Source organism: Silurus meridionalis, chromosome 16 (assembly GCF_014805685.1).
Source record: "Silurus meridionalis isolate SWU-2019-XX chromosome 16, ASM1480568v1, whole genome shotgun sequence".
In the NCBI taxonomy this organism is placed as follows: Eukaryota; Metazoa; Chordata; class Actinopteri; order Siluriformes; family Siluridae; genus Silurus; species Silurus meridionalis.
Window position 1 is genome coordinate 10,276,719 of NC_060899.1, and position 18,979 is coordinate 10,295,697.

General features: G+C 38.5%; 1 protein-coding gene across 4 annotated transcripts in view; it reads right to left on the reverse strand.

The window, feature by feature from the left end:
- rapgef3 (Rap guanine nucleotide exchange factor (GEF) 3) overlaps positions 1 to 18,979 on the reverse strand; it is a 54,846-nt gene that overhangs the window by 29,414 nt on the left and 6,453 nt on the right. For 3 of the 4 annotated variants that reach the window (XM_046868811.1, XM_046868810.1, XM_046868808.1), the window contains exons 1-2: positions 11,612 to 11,938; positions 5,736 to 5,780 (exon numbers count right to left, since the gene is read on the reverse strand). Coding sequence is in view for 2 of the 4 variants with exons in the window: in XM_046868808.1 (XP_046724764.1) it covers positions 5,736 to 5,780; positions 11,612 to 11,740 (174 nt within the window). In the remaining 2 variants the exon portion in view is untranslated. Of the gene's footprint in view, positions 1 to 5,735; positions 5,781 to 11,611; positions 11,939 to 13,606; positions 13,687 to 18,979 lie in introns of those variants that run through there. The other variant, XM_046868807.1, reaches the window with a different exon arrangement.

The following is an 18,979-nucleotide window of genomic DNA, read 5'->3' on the forward strand; positions in this document are numbered from 1 at the left end:
CGTCTTTTGCTCAAAGCGCGCAAGGTCTGGAGACCTGGAGGCCAACAGTGTCACCAGAGCCAATTTGAGGAGGGGAATCTGCAAAGCCATACATGCATACAAACAGCAGATTGAGGAGCTCTTCAACTCTGCTGAACCCCGTGCACATGGAGAGGGATTCAGGCCATCACTGACCTCAAACCACCCAGCAGGGCACCATCAACCAGTTATGCTTTACTCCCCGACAAACTCAATCTCTTCTATGCTCGTTTTGAAAAAGAACACAGAGTCAATGCTCAAGGCAGAGCTATTACCGGGTGAGCAATCACTCATACTCTACACCTCTGAAGTGTGTGCTACCCAGGACAGGGTGAACGCACGGAAAGCAGCCGGCCCTGACAGCATCCCTGGCTACTTACTCAGAGCATGAGTGCAGCAGCTGGCTGTGGTTTTTATGATCTGCTACCATTGTGCCAGTGCCAAAGCACTCCGCTGCAACAAAACGGTAAATTTTGTCCAGTCGCACTCACCCCTATCATTGCAAACTGCTTTAAAAGACTGGCCCTTAACCACCTTAAAGCCTGTCTGCCACCCACTCTGGACCCATACCAATTTGCCTATGACTGCGTTCCTGCCTATGCCTCAAACACATCGTTAAGTTCGCTGTGACACCACCTCAGAGGTAACGATGAGGCGGCTTACAGGGAGGAGATTCAGCACCTAGTACCATGGTGTGAGGGCAATAACCTGGAACTCAACACCAAGAAGACAAAGGAGATCATTGTGGACTGTAGATGACCAATTACTCTCATGCTTCCATTTACATCAACAGAGCTGCTGTTGAGCATGTACCCAACTTTAAGTTCTTTGGAGTCCACATCTCTGAGGATTTCACCTGGTCTCTGAACTCTTCTATCCTGATCAGAAAGAAAACAAAAAAGTTTAATCTAATTGAATCTAATGTAAACTAATCTAATCTAATTTTCATATTCATTGATTGTATAGTCACAATGTGCACTAGTAGAGTGACTCTGACTAGCAAACCATGTCTATAACAAACTGTACAAGTTAAAATATATTCATGTAGACTTCATAGCTGTTTTTTCATTCCACAAGGGCTCAAAAATGTATTTGGTTTCAGAGGCCATTTTTAAGACTTCTGAAGAAAAGCTGGACATCATGAGGAAAAGGCAGCCAAAATAGTTTAAAAGTTTTTCAAGAACCATTTATACTTTCCTTTAGAATTTGCACAGAAACATACAATTTGGCTTAATTTCAAATCCCCAGGAATACTACAACGCACAAAAAATTTATGGAAAACCCAGGGTTTAAGGTTAATATTGATTCTTGCTTTAGTAATGCCATTCATTCTCGCTGTATGAGATACCTGTCTGTGATACAATGCTTTGTTATACTCTGCTCTCTATAATATTGATAGTTTCTATAGCTATGGCATCATAAGGTGGTACTAATAGGTGGTCTGATTCAGGTAGGACACAACCTAGGTGTGAAGATATCATATCTTAACAATTTTAAAGGATATTCTGCAAAGGATGTTCTGGAAGCATTTGAATTTTATTGAAGTTACAGTTTAATTACTATTATTACTATTACTATTATTGCCATAAAGCAAATAAGAGAATGTATTAGTGGAACTTATTGATGTAATTTCTTAATCTCAAGTTCTAATGAAGCACTGTGTAAATACATACAAGGTTAAAAAAGGAAAAAAGGAGGGATAAAACTTCAAAGCCAAATAAAAGCCTACAGTGATAATATTTACTGTTATCTAAGTATCTAAGTAAGTCATTAAAGACATAAATTAGACCTTCCTAATCAGGTTAAATTAGACTGAAATATATTGTCCAATAAAATAGAAGCATTTAATAATAAGCATTTTCCAACAGACATATATATTGCTTACTTAGTATTTAGTTTTACTTTTTACTGACAGCATGTATACTTTTATTTCTCAAGAAGACTTTCTAAGGTCATATTAGGCCTCTGTCCTCTTAGAGCCACTGAAATCCTCCACCAAACCCACAGGACATTTAGATAGTGTAATCTACTTACAGTTGTGACATGTAAATATTTTGTGCATAGTCCACTAACCTTTCTTATTTGACTTGTTCTAATAACTGGAGTTTAACTAAAGTTGCTTGTTTATTCTTTGTAGCACAGTTTGCTCAAGGAGGTGGTCCTAAGACTGAAGTACAGCATGCTTCCAGGAAATGTTTTCTAAATATCCTCTTGTTCTCTCACTTGTTGTTTTGTAAAAAAAAAAATAAAAAAATACATCAGGCATTTGTCCCCCTCTCTCTTCCCCTGACCCCTAACTTGGTCAGTCACACATAATTCATTCTGACCTGTGAGGGATTGTCTAACCTTTGTCTAATTAATCTAAAGGAAAGCTTTCTGCACTTAGCTTATATCACATTAAGTACTAGCATGTGAAACAGAAACAAACCTGAGTTCAACCATTGCTTAACACTCTTACTATAGCATCTCACAAAAAAAAAACTATTGCAATCTGCCTAAATGAAAGTGTGAAAGTGCTATATTACACTATATTTAACAAAATAGGCCAAAATCAATCATAAAGATGGATGGACATTCTTTTTCCATTCCAACTTGCCATGTCTAGTTTGACTGGTATACAACTTCCCTCACAAGACAGTTAACTAAAGATACCAAATATTCCCACTGGCTGTAGTGTATATAGACTTTATGTCTACAACGCAGTCCCCTACAGGGTAAAAATAGAATGATAAAGTTATACAAAAGGTCATGCTTATTCTACTACATTTTCCCAGGACTCATGACAAGTGAACACACTGCCTTCAGTGTCAGGCCTTAACAGTTGCTAGAACTAAATTATGTTAAAATTATTACTCTATGCCAAAAAACTGACATTGTGTCATTTACCCTGTCTGTTTCTGCATGTGTAGTTTGTCCTTTTGGGTAAGGTTAAGTTATTTATATTACAATATAAAATTGTATTAATGATTACAACACAATGCACTTTTATAGTGAACACTGAATGCTTTATTGCTCAAAATAGGCATGACAAAATGTCATGTGCACAAACAGACAGAAGTATTACACTAATAATGTTAAAATTATAATCTCTGACATACTTGTAAAGTAGGTTTAAACTAATGGAAGTAGTAATCCAGTGAGAGTTCCAACTCCTCTTTATTATTATTTTTTTATTAATGCACGTTATATTTCACCCATAGTCTACACAAGGAAACAATGCAGGAGCTGGTCCAAACAAAACACTCAGTGTGTTGAATTCCATTGTATTAATTAAATTGAGTAATAGAATAAATTGATTAGATTAATTACACTAAATTACATTAATGGAACAATGAAATTAAATAGTTTACCTTTGTTAGACCCAAAATACAGATGTGTATATAAGTGTGCATGTGTGTGTTTTTTGTCCCAGAAGAAACCCTGTTCTGAAGCTGGCTCACAAGAAAGCCCACAAACAGTTTGCTGAAGACAACCTGTCCAAGAGCATGAATTACTGGAACCATGTACTGTGGTCTGAAATTTATTTGGCTCAGATGGTGTCCAGCATGTGTGGCGACACCCTGTGGAGACTCTAGTCAAGCATGGTGGAGGTAGCATCATTGTCTGAGTCTGATGAGTGCTGCTGGTACTGAGGAGCTGCGGTTCATAGAGGGAAACATGGATTCCAAAATGTACTATGACATTCTGAAGCAGAACACGATGCCCCTCTTGGAAACTGGGCCAAATGGCAGAACACAACTGGGCCAAACACACCGCCAAGATGACAACTGCCTTGCTGAGGAAGCTGAAGGTGAAGGTGAAGGTGATGTGGCTCTCACGCCTAACTCAACTAAAACTATTTCAAATGGATTTAAATAGGGTGATCATGAAAGCCAGGTCATCTGATGTATTTGGGGTCATTATCTTAAAAGTGCATTTAATGTGTAATGTAAAGTGCATTTAACTGAGTGTTTCTTGCCGTAATATGGATTTGTATGTAGTTGTAATATATATATATATATATATATATATATATATATATATATATATATATATATATATATATATATATATAAAGGGTAGGGTCACAGGGTCAGTTGTAAGCTAGGCAAAAGAAGCAAACTGAATGAGCTCTACTCCTACACTCTTATCAACTCTAGTGTTCTCCCTTTATGGTACCACTTGAAGGGTCACAGATAAGACCAATCCTGCATACATCAGAGTGTGTGTAGGGTGTGGATCACTGGCTATGCATAAAACTTTTTAAGTTAAGACAATGCCAGTACTAAAGAAAATTCAAGAAAACAAATTCAGACAAGAATGCATGAATGCATGCTCAGGTTCACAGAATTTCATACCTGTACCCAACTACCGGCTGTCACGCTTTGACAAACAGAAGCGAGGAAGCAGCATGTACCAGAAAACGGGTATATTCCGAAACACGGGTACTCCAAAGGTGAGTGAGTGCAAAGGGGTGTGTGTGTGTGTGTGTGTGTGTGTGTGTGTGTGTGTGTGTGTGTGTGTGTGTGTGGTGGGGGTACAACATGATTAGTATACTACACCTGTATACCCGTTTTCTGGTATATGCTGCTTTCTCGCTTCTGTTTGTTTCCTGAGGCTAATAAACGTCCTATTCGTATTCTGGTTTCCGACTCTTAATCAAAGTGCTGCAAGGGTGCTGAGTGCCGAGGGGGGGTGTGGCTGGTGGTTCCCTGACCCATAACATAACCTGGACATTTAGTCTCTGGAAAAAATATCACACCAAGCCAGGTCTAGTGACATTACAATGCGTTTGTTCTGGTGTGTGTATATTACAGAACCTGACCTTGTTTTGATGTTTGTCCAAGTCTAGCCCGATTGTTCATTGCCAGACCCTTGTTTGTTTTTTACTGTTCTTTTGGAATTGTGCTTTGGAATATCTTGCAGTTTTATTATTATTATTATTATTATTATTTTTATGAAAAAAGCTATACAGCAACTGCAACCTACACCATAATTGTGACATCATTAGGTAGGTAACACTGTGCATTGTTTTGTGCATGTCAGGTCTCTGCTCAACCTTAACCACCCACATGGCCTACATATGTAGCTGACACCCAGAACTCACATGCTCCAATAACAATCCCCCTAGCTTTTAATGAGACACACCTGTATCTAATTACACACACACACACACACACACAGACACAGACACACAGACAGACTGGCTACTTCAAGGAATTTCATTCATTGTCACTTTGTAAAGCATTTGCTCTGTTCATGCTCTAAGTCAATAAACAAGTTTGTTAAAGTGTTTGATTCCCTGGTTTTGATTCCTGTTTTGACTCATGGAGGACATCTCTGATTTTGGGTAGTTCTATTTTGTTTGGTAATCGCCTGACCCTTTGTATATTCTTCACTTCAATTTTGTTTTACATATTGCATTTCATCAAACTACCCCAAATGTACTTGCGAAGGATTTTTATAACATGACAGTGCACTATATTTTATTGACTCAGAAGACCTAATACTGTTTTACTCAGTCACCTTCTTTAAGGTAGCAAAGGTAACAAAAAGTATGAAATGAGACAGTTTCTAATGGTTCTAATAAGCGTGTTAATTTAAATTAGCATAATCTAATAACTAAGGGCAAAGAAATTATATATAAATATTTATAAATAAATAAAGAAAAAAAATAATAATAACGCAATACTTAGTTCAGTTAGTTTGACCTCATTATTATTTGAAGACATTCATACCTGCTTCATAGAATCTTGTGTGTCCAAGGCCTCAGGCAGAGGTGTCTGTGAAGAAATGCACAAAACAATATGACCTATATATAATGAGCTGAACAAGCAAAATGTTATAAACTTAATCTTGTTCTTAAGTGTGAGAAGCATAACTCACTTTGGTCTCATGATAGATAGATAGATAGATAGATAGATAGATAGATAGATAGATAGATAGATAGATAGATACAGTTGTGTTCAAAATTATTCAACCCCCACTGAAATTGATTGTTTTGGTCGGTTTGACATTGATTATGATCATTCAGTCATCCTGCTTACAATTAAATCAAAGAGGCATGTGTAGGTCAGACAAATATAACATAACATTTATAATGAAATAACCACAAATGTCTTTTCTGAGCTCACATCATTATCAGTTTTATTCAACCCCCAAGTGACATTCAATCTTAGTACTTAGTACAACATCCTTTTACAGTTATAACAGCTTTTAAACGTGAAGCATAGCTTGACACAAGTGTCTTGCAGCGATCTACGGGTATCTTCGCCCATTCATCATGGGCAAAAGCCTCCAGTTCAGTCACATTCTTAGGCTTGCGCACTGCAACTGCTTTCTTTAAGTCCCACCAGAGGTTCTCAATCGGATTTAAGTCTGGTGACTGCGATGGCCACTTCAAAATGTTCCAGCCTTTAATCTGCAACCATGCTCTAGTGGACTTGGAGGTATGCTTGGGATCATTGTCCTGTTGAAAGGTCCAACGTCTTCCAAGCCTCAGGTTTGTGACGGACTGCATCACATTGTCATCCAATATCTCCTGGTACTGAAGAGAATTCATGGTACCTTGCACACGCTGAAGCTTCCCAGTACCTGCAGAAGCAAAACAGCCCCAAAGCATGATTGACCCCCCGCCATGCTTCACAGTAGGCAAGGTGTTCTTTTCTTCATAGGCCTTGTTCTTCCTCCTCCAAACATAGCGTTGATCCATGGGCCCAAACAGTTCTAATTTTGTTTCATCAGTCCACAGAACACTATCCCAAAACTTCTGTGGTTTGTCCACATGACTTTTGGCATACTGCAGTCGACTCTTCTTATTCTTTGGGGACAGCAAGGGGGTGCGCCTGGGAGTTCTGGCATGGAGGCCTTCATTACGCAGGGTGCGCCGTATTGTCTGAGCAGAAACTTCAGTACCCACATCTGACAAATCTTTTCTCAGTTCCTCAGCAGTCACACGGGACTTTTCTCCACTCTACGCTTCAGGTAGCGCACAGCAGTCGAAGTCAGCATCTTCTTTCTGCCACGACCAGGTAGCGTTTCAACAGTGCCCTTTGCCTTGAATTTGCGAATGATGCTTCCTATGGTGTCTCTTGGTATGTTTAACATCTTTGCAATCTTCTTATAGCCATTGCCCTTCCTGTGAAGAGTAATCACCTGTTCTCTTGTCTTCCTGGACCATTCTCTTGACCTCACCATGTTTGTAACCACACCAGTAAATGTCTAGAAGGAGCTGAGTATCACAGTCATTTTAAAGCTGCCTAATTGGTGCTTATTAGGCTTTATTGCTGCTCCCTGATATCCACAGGTGTTTTCAATACCTGATTGAAAACACTTCATTGAACCTCTGTTCTTCAGAGTGGTAGTCTTTAAGGGGTTGAATAATTATGTCAATGAGGAATTCACAAAAGAAACATTTACTACTGTATTACAAAACTAATTGATGTCATTTTAGTTGCATATGGTTCTTTAAGAAGTCCTTGTAGGATTTCATTCTGAATACAATTACAAATGTACACTAAATTCCCTAAAACCATTTACAGCATTGGGGGTTGAATAATTTTGAACACAACTGTAGATAGATAGATAGATAAATCGATAGAATATATTCGCGATCATCTATATATTGTCATTGCATAGTACACAGCATTGAAATGTAGTTTAGCATCTGCCAGAAGTGCGAATAGTAGCACAAATAGACAAGTATATATATATATATATATATATATATATATATATATATATATATATATATATATATATATATATATATATTTAGGTAGTCCTCTACTTACGATTGAGATATGTTTCAATGACCACATGGTACTATGACTGTGACAGCCTTTCCTGCTTCATGTTGATTTAAAATTAGAATTTTCTGCTCTAAACTAATGCCACTGTTTTTGAAACAGAAAAAATACACACTAAGACAACTTGACTTGGTCTACCGCTAGTGAGAGTGGGGCATCTCACAGGGTGAGAGATCCGCTCATCCTAGCTGTGCATCCAACGCATCGCATGCTGCTGCCTGTTGCGCAAAATTGTTAATATTTTTACAATTTTGTCGCATCGTAAGATCGAAAAACCTAACAATCGTTGATTGATTATGTGTTTGATGGTTTTCACCACCCTTTGCAGGGCTTTCTGCACTGTGGAACTTCTATACCACACTCTGATGTAGTTAGTCATGATGCAGCAGTAAAGCTGCCTGAGGTGGACTTTGAGGCAGACTTTGATGATGGCTAAAGAAATGCTATCTATTGTGCTTTTCTTAATGAAGCAACAAAAATGCGATTCCTCATGTATTAACAAAGTAATAGAACCATCGTACATCTAAGGCACAAAAAAGAATGTTGTCTGTGTCAGCTGCTTCCGACAGAAAAAGCAAGACAGAGGTAGACAGATATAAGATATGATTTGTCACCAAATACCATTAGAACAGGTTTAACAGGTTGCTAAAATGTTTTGAGTTTGAAAAGAAATACTAGTCAGAAGCATAAATATGATACACTTTAGATGATTGTTTTTTAAGCTAATATAATCACAGCACATGACCTTTAATGTGTACGATTAAATTTAAACATGCCATCATTTGAAAGTCATTTATAAATTTTTAAATAGTAAAAGATTTTTCAATTGCTGCAATGAGTCAGATATAATACTTGAAAAATGCATTAGGTCAAAAGCTGCATACACTTATGATGTGATCATCACTCATGCAGCCCTCTTGAAGTTCAGCAAGTGACCACAAAGTGTTCACGTTTTCAACAAGTCTGGAACCAAAGTGTTGCCAAGCAAAATGACTCGCTTCCCATAATGGCAATAACAATAGATTATTCAGTTAAGTTCAGTTCAGTTCAGTTTGGTTTTATTTGTATAGCACCTTTATTAGTGCTCATAAATTTATATGTAAATGCCCAATGAGTGAACCAGTGGCAACAGAGGCAAGAAAAAAACTCCCTGAGATGGTATGAGGAAGACTCAGACTCAGAAGGAAACCATCTAAAACCATTCATTATAGTTTTATCATCATTGAGGAATGCTGTTAATTGATGGAACTTTATTCTGTTCATGCTAATTGTAGAGCTAAGCCATTGTAGTAGACCTTTTATATTCATTAGTTTAAATACACCCACATAACTCCTGAGTTGCTCTTCATGGATCTTTCTGTTAATGTGGAACCATTCTCAGCAGCACAAACTCCATTCACCAATGCATCTATTAATCAGAAGTATTTTTAATCTCTACACCTATTACATACTTGTCATTGTTACAGGAAATATACCATGGTCACAGTCAAATCAAGTATGTGTTTTAATTATGTGTTTTATCGTGTTTTATAGGATTATCTTTACTATCCTATCCATTAGGATTTCTAATCTTGTTTTGTAGGTATTTACAATAAGGTGTTTTTCTACATGACTAGTAGATTGCACTACAAAACGTCTTCATGTATATTTATCACATATCAGTAGGTCAATATCATTAGCGATTGCTACAATAACATACAACCAAGCTGTAACTCATTTGGGGGCAAAATGAATTGCTAAAATTGTCTTTGGCAGTCCCAATATTATTATTATTATTATTATTATTATTATTATTATTATTATTACAGGTAGTCGTCGACTTACAACCACAATTGGGACCGACAAATCGGTCGTAACACGATTTGGTCGTAAGTAGAGTAGACTATATGTACAGTACTGTGAAATGATGCCAGAAGCTGGTAAAAAAAAACGTACGCCGCCGGTAGCAATTGTGGTCGTAAAGTCGAATGGTCGTAAGTTGCATAGGTTGTAAATCGACGACTACCTGTATTATTATTATTATTATTAGTAGTAGTAGTAGTAGTAGTAGTAGTAATAATTACTACTTCTACTCCTACTCCTACTACTAATAATAATATTAATAACTGTACTGCTGGCACTGGGACAGTTTTAGCAAATCCTCAGGCTCAGCTGGCAGGTGGAATACATCCTCACACTTGACCTACATTGTGTACATTCCCTAAAATACCAGTAACCCACACTTCCACTTTTTCTGGCAGGACCAGTTTATAACCCTTCTTTTATAACACTCAGTTCAGGTGTTGAATTGTATCACAATATCTGGCTTGTGCAATGTTAAAGTGGCAAAGATCCATACTGGTCTTTTTATGTTTTAATCTAATTTTCTGGCTCTTGCAAAAACTCTGTCTTGAGTTCAAGAAAAAAAAAAAACTAACAAACAAAAAATCCCTGAAATACACGTGTGCATTTTTTCAAGGCAAAGTTTTGACACCAATTAATGTGGACAGGTCATTTAAAATGAATGCTGACATTATATTAATTTTTTGTAGATGTTTTAGTTATCTTAGCCGTTTAAACAACTGAAATACAATGTATACATTTTTAACCCCTAAAGCCTAATCACTCAGTTTCCATATAGGTACATTCAATTTTTGTTAAGAAAATATTTTTGTACATTTGCATTTTCTTTATTCAGAGGCAGCATGAAGTGGATGCTCTGGAACAATGCTCTGGAAGTGCTGAATAGTTTGAAAAGTAAGGCAAGAAATATTGTCAGTCTGTAAATTGTTCAGCGCTAATATTAGTGCAGTATATAAACAAACAGTGCTAAGTATATAGCTAATTCAAAATAGTAAAACAAACAAATCTTGCTGAATATTCATACTATGGTAAGTGTTAAATTTGCAGTCCTGACAAACAGACGAAAGTAATGAGAACAGCCAGTTTTGTAGGTTAAAGTTAGTCGCAATCTGGTTCTTTGTGTGCAAAACATCTTGAACATTCATTTTCAAACGCGACTGTGACAATAAACAATAAGCTATAAATAGGTATTTTCTTAATACTTTTGGCAAGGCAACACACACACACACACACACACACACGCACACACACACACACACACACACACACACACACACACACACATACACCCTTGCAAAGACAATGGAAAACACTGTGTGTTTCCAACCAAAGCCTGGCTGTATGTTTTTTGGTCATATGCAGTATCTGGAGGATGTGTTATAAGCCTTTGGTACAAGTCTCAAAGCAAGTATAATTAACAAAACAAAATAAAACGAAATCAATAACAAAATAAACGAAATCATGGTCCCAAAAATGCCATTAATGTTTCAACTTAAGTTATTCTTTGCATAAAGAACCATTCATGGGATACAGAATTAAGTAACTACTACTTCTGCAAAAAAGAACTGAAACCAATACAGATATTTTAAGAGATAATAAACACACTAATGTTTGTGTGTATCATTAAATCAATCATGAAATCAAAGAAACCATTATAGAATCTCACTGGAATCTGTCTGTTGCCCTAATGGTCCATTTGGTTGTCCAAATTTGGGTGTTCTATTGGTCTTCAATGACATCCACTAGACACTAACATGCCACCGATGGAAGGCAACGGATTGCCAGTACTGACCCCCAGAGAATAATTTAATTTATATTCAAACCAATACACTTCCAGTTATAACCATTAATTACACATACTATGATTTATAATATATATATATATATATATATATATATATATATATATATATATATATATATATATATATATATGCATTTCATAAGCTTAGCTATCCACTTACCCAGCTGATGCCCCTGATCGCACCTTTCTCCGCTGAATAGCGATCAGGGAACACTTGGTAATTGTGACTCCGGAAAAGATGCATTTTTGTACACGGATTCGAGATCATACACTTTTTGGTTGAAAACATTTCCAGCCGGATCACATGGTAAAGCGAGCTATTCCGACAGAGTCCGATACTCTCTCACTCTCCCTGCTTCCCAGCGGAGGTTCCACAGCCCCGAGAAATTCATCCCGATTCACACAGCACAGGTTCTGCGCGCCTCCGCCACCTGACGCTCCTCGGCGCGCGCGTGTGTGTGTGCGTGTGTCTCCGTGCGCAAGTAAGCCTACGCTCAAACTGTGCAAATACCGACAGGAACAGCCCACTCATTCCTAACCGCCTCTTCAGGAACACACACCCCCACATGACCGCTTGTGCCGTTAACAACAATAACAACTGGGTACGACGCAGCAATGCAGTATATTGAAGTAAATAATTACAATATAGCAGCAAATAACAACAACTACAATAATAATAATTGTGTATAAAGTGTCCATATGTGTCCAAACACAAGGCTTTGCAAGGCACGCCATTTTAATACTCAAAGACCAAAAGTAAAAACATTTTTCCTTCCTCTGCTGTAATCATAGGACCTGATGCTCTAAAGTTCATTATTGCTGCTCACCTTATAGCAATGTAGATTAAACCAGTTACATTTACAGCTCCAGACAACCTTATCCAGAACAACTTATAATTTTCTCAATCATATAATCAACATGCAGTTTGGGGTTAAGGGCCTTGCTCAAAAGACCAACACTGACATCCTAATGGTAGTGGGATTTGAACCCTTACAATCAGAAGGCCAACATGTTAACCACTGAGCAACCCTATCCCCACTTAAAGTAAAAGTGGAACTATTTCATGTTAAAGTGCACTATGAGAACAAAAATGATGACATTCCCACCAAATGTCATTATATAATTTACCCTCTAGAGTGACATTGTGATCTTTGCTATATTTTAGATTAAGCATTTGTCATAAGTTGGCACTGTGTAATGGATACTGTGGAGAATTTTTTACATTATATGTAGTGATATTTGTTCATGCACTTTTACTTCTCTCCATTTAGTATTTCTGTCAAACCTTTGTCAAATGCTAATCTTTCAAAGGCAGATCAGTTAGAAGACCAATCATGCAAAGCAGTCACAGACAGATTCAAGATAAACATTAATGAAAATGTATATAATTCAGAGTGTATAATTCACATAGATATTGTGAGTCTATTTAAATATAGTGTGATGTGTGTGTAAATGAGTATAGGAGTACTCAGTCAATAACAGAATAATTGTGAGTGGGAGAATGTAAGGGTTTTGGATTTTGAGTCCGTGATGGCAATGTATGGAGGCCTCTTTGACTGCAGGGTATTTAAGTATCTGTTGTCAAGCAGCTCTGAAAGCCATCTTCTAACTTTGTCTTTTGAACTCATAAACCCTGACTTTGCCTCTTTGAAGTAATGGAAAAATCTGTTTTATTATTTTACGTGTCATTTTAATTAGCTTTCCAATGCGATAATATTGTGTGATGTAGTCACACAGCAGAGTCACACAATTAAGTTCTATGCCTTGTTTTGTTCCCTTGCGCCAGAGCCAACCTAGTGCCAACCCCCTGCCGCTTTTTTCGTGATCTCTTATCTGTACCTTGCAGCTGCCTGAACAAACCTCAGATAGGTTGAGGGAAAGGGGTGTGAGCATGTAAGAGGTTTGCCTGGATAATTTTTATCTCACAGAAATGTTTAAGAATGGAGGTAAATGATGGAATAAACATGAGAACCTTTCCACCTCCCACTCCATGCACTTTCACAATATTTCTCCATGAGAAAGAAATTCTATTGTATCTCTTGGAAAGTGACTTGCTAGTGAAAATGTGTGTCATAGAAACGATGAAGAAAAAGTTACTAATTAGTATGATCTGTTTCAATAATTTGATTCTGTACGAAAGTCTTAACTAGCTTACCTTGTCAGTTGATGTCCTCCTGAATTGTGCTAGTGCAGGCATTATAAATGCATCCTCAGAAGACATGCCTTCAAAGGATGCTGGAATGTGGAGTAATAAAAAAAAGAGAAAGAAAAATATATATTAAGAAATAGACCAATAATTGCACACTAACAGTAGTTGATATACCACATGTCAGCCTCAGTCAACATGGTATTTCATTACTGAGAAGCATACATTCTCCTGTCATTTTGACTGTATATGTATCTTTGTTAGTCAGTCTCTATCTCTCTGCTCTGCCACACAATACACACAAAAGATCCTTTTCTGTTTGATTAGCTAAGCAACTGCACACTAATTCTCCAGCAGGCAATTTCCATATTTTTCTAAGATATGGAAAGTGCAAGGTGACAGAATGTGCATGAAATAAAATAAAATAATAGAATATGAAAATTAATTAATTTATTATTATTATTATTATTATTATTATTATAATTATTATTATTTTTGTTGTTGTTGTTGCTGTTATATACATAAATATATTTAACATTGCAGGAATTTAAAACACACATATTAAGTGTGTTTTAAAAGTATTTGTTTAATTAAGTTAAAATCTTGTAGAAATTAATGCTAGGGCATGCACAGAAGAAATCTTAGAGCAAGTGTGTGCACAGTAGATGTAACTGGTCAGACATGTTTGTTCACTAATGCTGTTATGCTCTCTAATTAAAAAAATGTTTTATACAACTTGTGCAGCATTACAAAAAGTAACTGGCTAATCATACCGAGCTAGCTGAATTAAAAACGATTATTAGGATCAGTTAGAACAGTTTACATTTGGTTAAAACTTGTACTGCAACCAGCCAAATTGGGGAAAAGGAGTACAGAGGAAACAGTCCAGATTGGTTTGAGTTTCTAGGAAGGATAGGAATGAGTATCTCAAATGAGTCTCTCATGGACCTAGGCTCAAACAGGACTACAAGGAGTAGAACCTTGTAACTAAATTGCAGTTAATGATATTGAAAACTTTACATCATATTAGCAAAAGTACAGTAATTAGTAATAACTGAATTTATAATAGTTTTACACAACTTAAATATTTGTTATTTTAACATAGTAGCTGTAGCATGCAAATAATTACTTTTAATTATTTACAATCCCTTTTCTATTTTAAGGTCTATTTAATTCTAAATCTATCTAGCTTCTTTAGGGCAATTGATCTATTTCGTCCCATGATTTCCTTCATTGGGGCTTTTTCCATGATTTTTCTCTTAAATTAATGATGGCTATTTCCCACTATTTCCCACCCATCAGGCACTTTTGCTCTCTATACCAACCAGGGAGAGTGAAGACAATCACATGCTTCCTCTGAGGCACGTGAAACCAGCTGACTGTATAATTTTTTACTGTGGCACATGCACTGTCAGAGGCACAGGGAAAGACTGAGCATGAGCATTAATTTGATTCACTTTTATTCATATAATGCTTTTAACCATTTTAAACAACACATTTAAAATATATTATCAGACAACAGCTGACATAGACTGAGATCTCTAATGAGCAAGCAAGAGGTGACTGTGCCCAGGACAATCCCCACATCAGAAAGGAAAATGGAAAGCCATCCTTTACTGGGTGACACACAGAACCTTAACCTTAATTATTAATTGTAATTTAAATGATGTTCAGTATAAAAATACTGTGAAAAAGTCTTCCCTAGTAAATAGAGGAGTCCTTGTGTCCAGCAGCAGCAAGACTGTGAAGCTATAAAGAAATCCAAATGTTTAGAGTGAGTTTTTTTAGGTTTGTGCTGCTGAAGTGTCAAATACCTTTGCAGGCAACTAAGGGAATTTATTACCACACATACAAAATGAAAAAGTGTTTTGGGTGCAGAAATTCCTTCTTGTGACCTCCACAGGAGGAGCGTCATCACTTTGGTTCAGAACATCACAAGGTCAGCTTAGATCAGATAACATTACAGAGATAACATAATCCTTTCTTTGGGCTAAACTGGTATGCAATGGGCCACATATATTAACTGTCACAGGCATTAAAAGAAATGGGTTTTCACACATGAGGTAACCAGGAAAAACGTTATGCAAGCTAGAAGATAGTTCACTCAAAATCATTGATGATACTGAAAAAATAAAGATAAAAATATAGCATACAAACAGACTACCGGTAGCTTAAATTTCAGGACCTGGGACAGATATTTATTACAACTATAATAATACCTACAGCACATTTTTGCAAATTTGCACATTTTTGATTCTGGGGAATTTAACATATAATGCTGTAACATTAACATTTAATTGCTCTTATGTCTCATATATAGTATCTCACAAAAGTGAGTACATTTCAGCAACCATTTTAGTATATGTTCTGAAGGGACAATACTATAGAAATTAAACTAAAGTAGTCAATGTGCAGCTTGTATAGCAGTATAGATGTACTGTCCCCTGAAAATAACTCAACATACAGCCATAATCAGCAGATAATAACAAACACAAATCAATCCTGGGAGAGAAGCAAGTTCTTGGATTGAAACCATTACATTTTAGCTTTGCGATGCTTAGGCTCTTACATACTCATATGTACAAACAGAACCCCCTCTGAACTGTATACAGTATTAGAACTGCTATCAGGAAGTATCTTTAATATTCATTTCGCTAATCCACAAAAAACAAGTATTCACACTTTTTATTTCATGCTATCATTCAGTATATTATAGCCACACTTCATAGAATATTATTTCATTAACAATGATCTTAGTATTGATCTAATAAATTTACACAACCATCATACCTCATCAAACGTTCAGTTCCATCTCTAATGGAATCGATTACACAAAACTTGACCAGGTGCCTGAAATGCTTGTTTAGAGAGGACATTCTGCTACACTTTAGATATATTGTATCTTAACATATAAAAAAAATAATTAGAGTGAAACGTCACAAGGTTAAGTATGTAACCCTTGTTCCCTGAGGAACGAGAGCTGCATCGAAATGCTTTGGGAACGCCTCGCCTTGTTCACACTCTGAATTATCGACACTCTTATATCTATTGGTGTACAATGCACTCACCCTTCGCCGTTTTTAAACCCGGACCCATGCTGGCCGAGAGAGATCCTGAGGGAGAACAAAACGTCCCGTACCAGCTTCCACGAGGGAAACGAGCCGGCGTCAGGAACAGGCTGAGGGCACGCGCACACCGCGCTCCCTTACCTAGTATCCTGTTAGCCAACGTCCAGTCATTGGAAAACAAGCTTGATGACCTCAAGTTCCAGAGAGACATTCAGTACTGCATCTTTCTCTGCTTCACCGAGACATGGCTGAACCAAGCGGTACCGGACCACGCTATCCAGCCGGCCGAGTTCTTCTCAGTTTACTGCATGGACAGAACACTGGAGTCGATGAAGTCAAGAGGAGGTGGAGTGTGTCTGATGGTGAACAACCACTGGTGCGACAGCATGAGCATCGTTCCTCTTTCACGCTCCTGCACACCAAACCTGGAACTACTGACCATCAAATGCCGACCCTTTTATCTACCTCGGGAATTCAGCTCGGTCATAGTCAGTGCCGTTTATATTCCACCTCAAGCGGACACGGACACTTTAGTATGGGATTTGCACGAGACATTAACTGTTCACCAAACACAGCATCAGGACGCTGCGCTCATTGTGGTCGGAGATTTCAACAATGCCAACCTCAAGTGCACACTACCGAGCTTTTACCAGCACATCACCTGCCCCACCAGGGGCGAAAGGACACTGGACCATTGTTATACAACTTTCAAGAACAGCTACAAGGCACAATCACGTCCACTGTTTGGGAAATCGGACCATGCCGCCATCTTCCTCATGCCTGTTTACAAACAAAGGCTGAAACAGGAATCTCCGCTTCAGAGGGAGGTTGCGCGCTGGACTAACCAATCGGTGGCCGCTCTGCAGGACGCTTTGGATGACACAGACTGGGACATGTTCCGGCGCAGCTCTGATGACGTCAACATGTTTACGGAAGCGGTTGTGGGATTCATCGGGAAACTAGCGGATGATACGGTGCAAAAAAACACTATCAGAACGTTTCCCAACCAGAAGCCGTGGGTGGATAAAACCATCCGCGACACTCTGAGATCCCGCTCCACTGCCTACAACACGGGGCTCGACACCGGGGACATGGAGGAGTACAAGGCTGCATCTTACAGTGTTCGCAGAGCGGTGAAGGATGCAAAGCGGCGATACGGGAGGAAACTAGAGTCACAGTTCCAACATGGTGGCTCTAGGAGCCTGTGGCAGGGACTAAGGACAATAACGGACTATAAAACACCATCTTCTAAAATGGTGAATGTGGACGCTTCTCTGGCAGACGAGCTAAACACCTTTTACGCTCGTATTGAGGCTGCAGCTAACCACGCTAGTGGCGCTAGCGGCACAACCAGCGTGCACGCCGAGAGAGCCGGACAGGTAAAAACGTTCACTATCTCGGAGAATGACGTGAGGAGGGCATTCAAGAGAGTGAATACCAGGAAGGCAGCAGGACCAGATGGCATCACAGGTCGGGTTCTCTCACTGGAACAGTTTGTTGTCCCCTCATGTTTCAAACAGTCCACCATTGTTCCTGTCCCGAAGAAACCCCAGCCCGCCTGCCTTAATCACTATCGCCCTGTAGCCTTGACCTCAGTAGTCATGAAGTGCTTCGAGAGACTGGTCAGAGACTTCATCACTGCATCACTACCAGACACACTGGACCCATTACAGTTTGCATACCATCAGAACCGTTCTACTGAGGATGCCATTTCACATCTCCTCCACACTACAATCAGCCACCTGGACCAAAGAAATGGGAATTATACAAAGATGCTGTTTGTTGACTACAGTTCAGCATTTAACACCATAATTCCCTCCACACTCACCTCTAAGTTGGAGGACCTGCCGCTGTGTCAATGGATCTCTAACTTCCTGACTGACAGACCACAAGCCGTACGGGTGGGAAAACACACCTCATCCCCCCTCACCCTCAGCACTGGAGCTCCCCAGGGTTGTGTTCTGAGCCCCCTGCTGTACTCACTTTACACATATGACTGTGTGGCCACTTCCACTTCCAACTCCACAACCATCATCATGTTTGCTGACGACACTGTTGTGGTGGGTCTGATCTCCAACAACGATGAGACAGCCTACCTACAGGAGGTTAAAAACCTGGAGAGATGGTGCCAGGAGAATAACCTTCTCTTGAACATCAGCAAGACTAAGGAGTTGATCGTGGACTTCAGCACAAAGCAGGAGCGGCCATACCAACCGCTAAACATCAGCGGGACTCCAGTGGAGAGAGTGGACAGTTTCCGGTACCCAGGTGTTCACATCACACAGGACCTGTCTTGGTCCTGTCATACCAACAC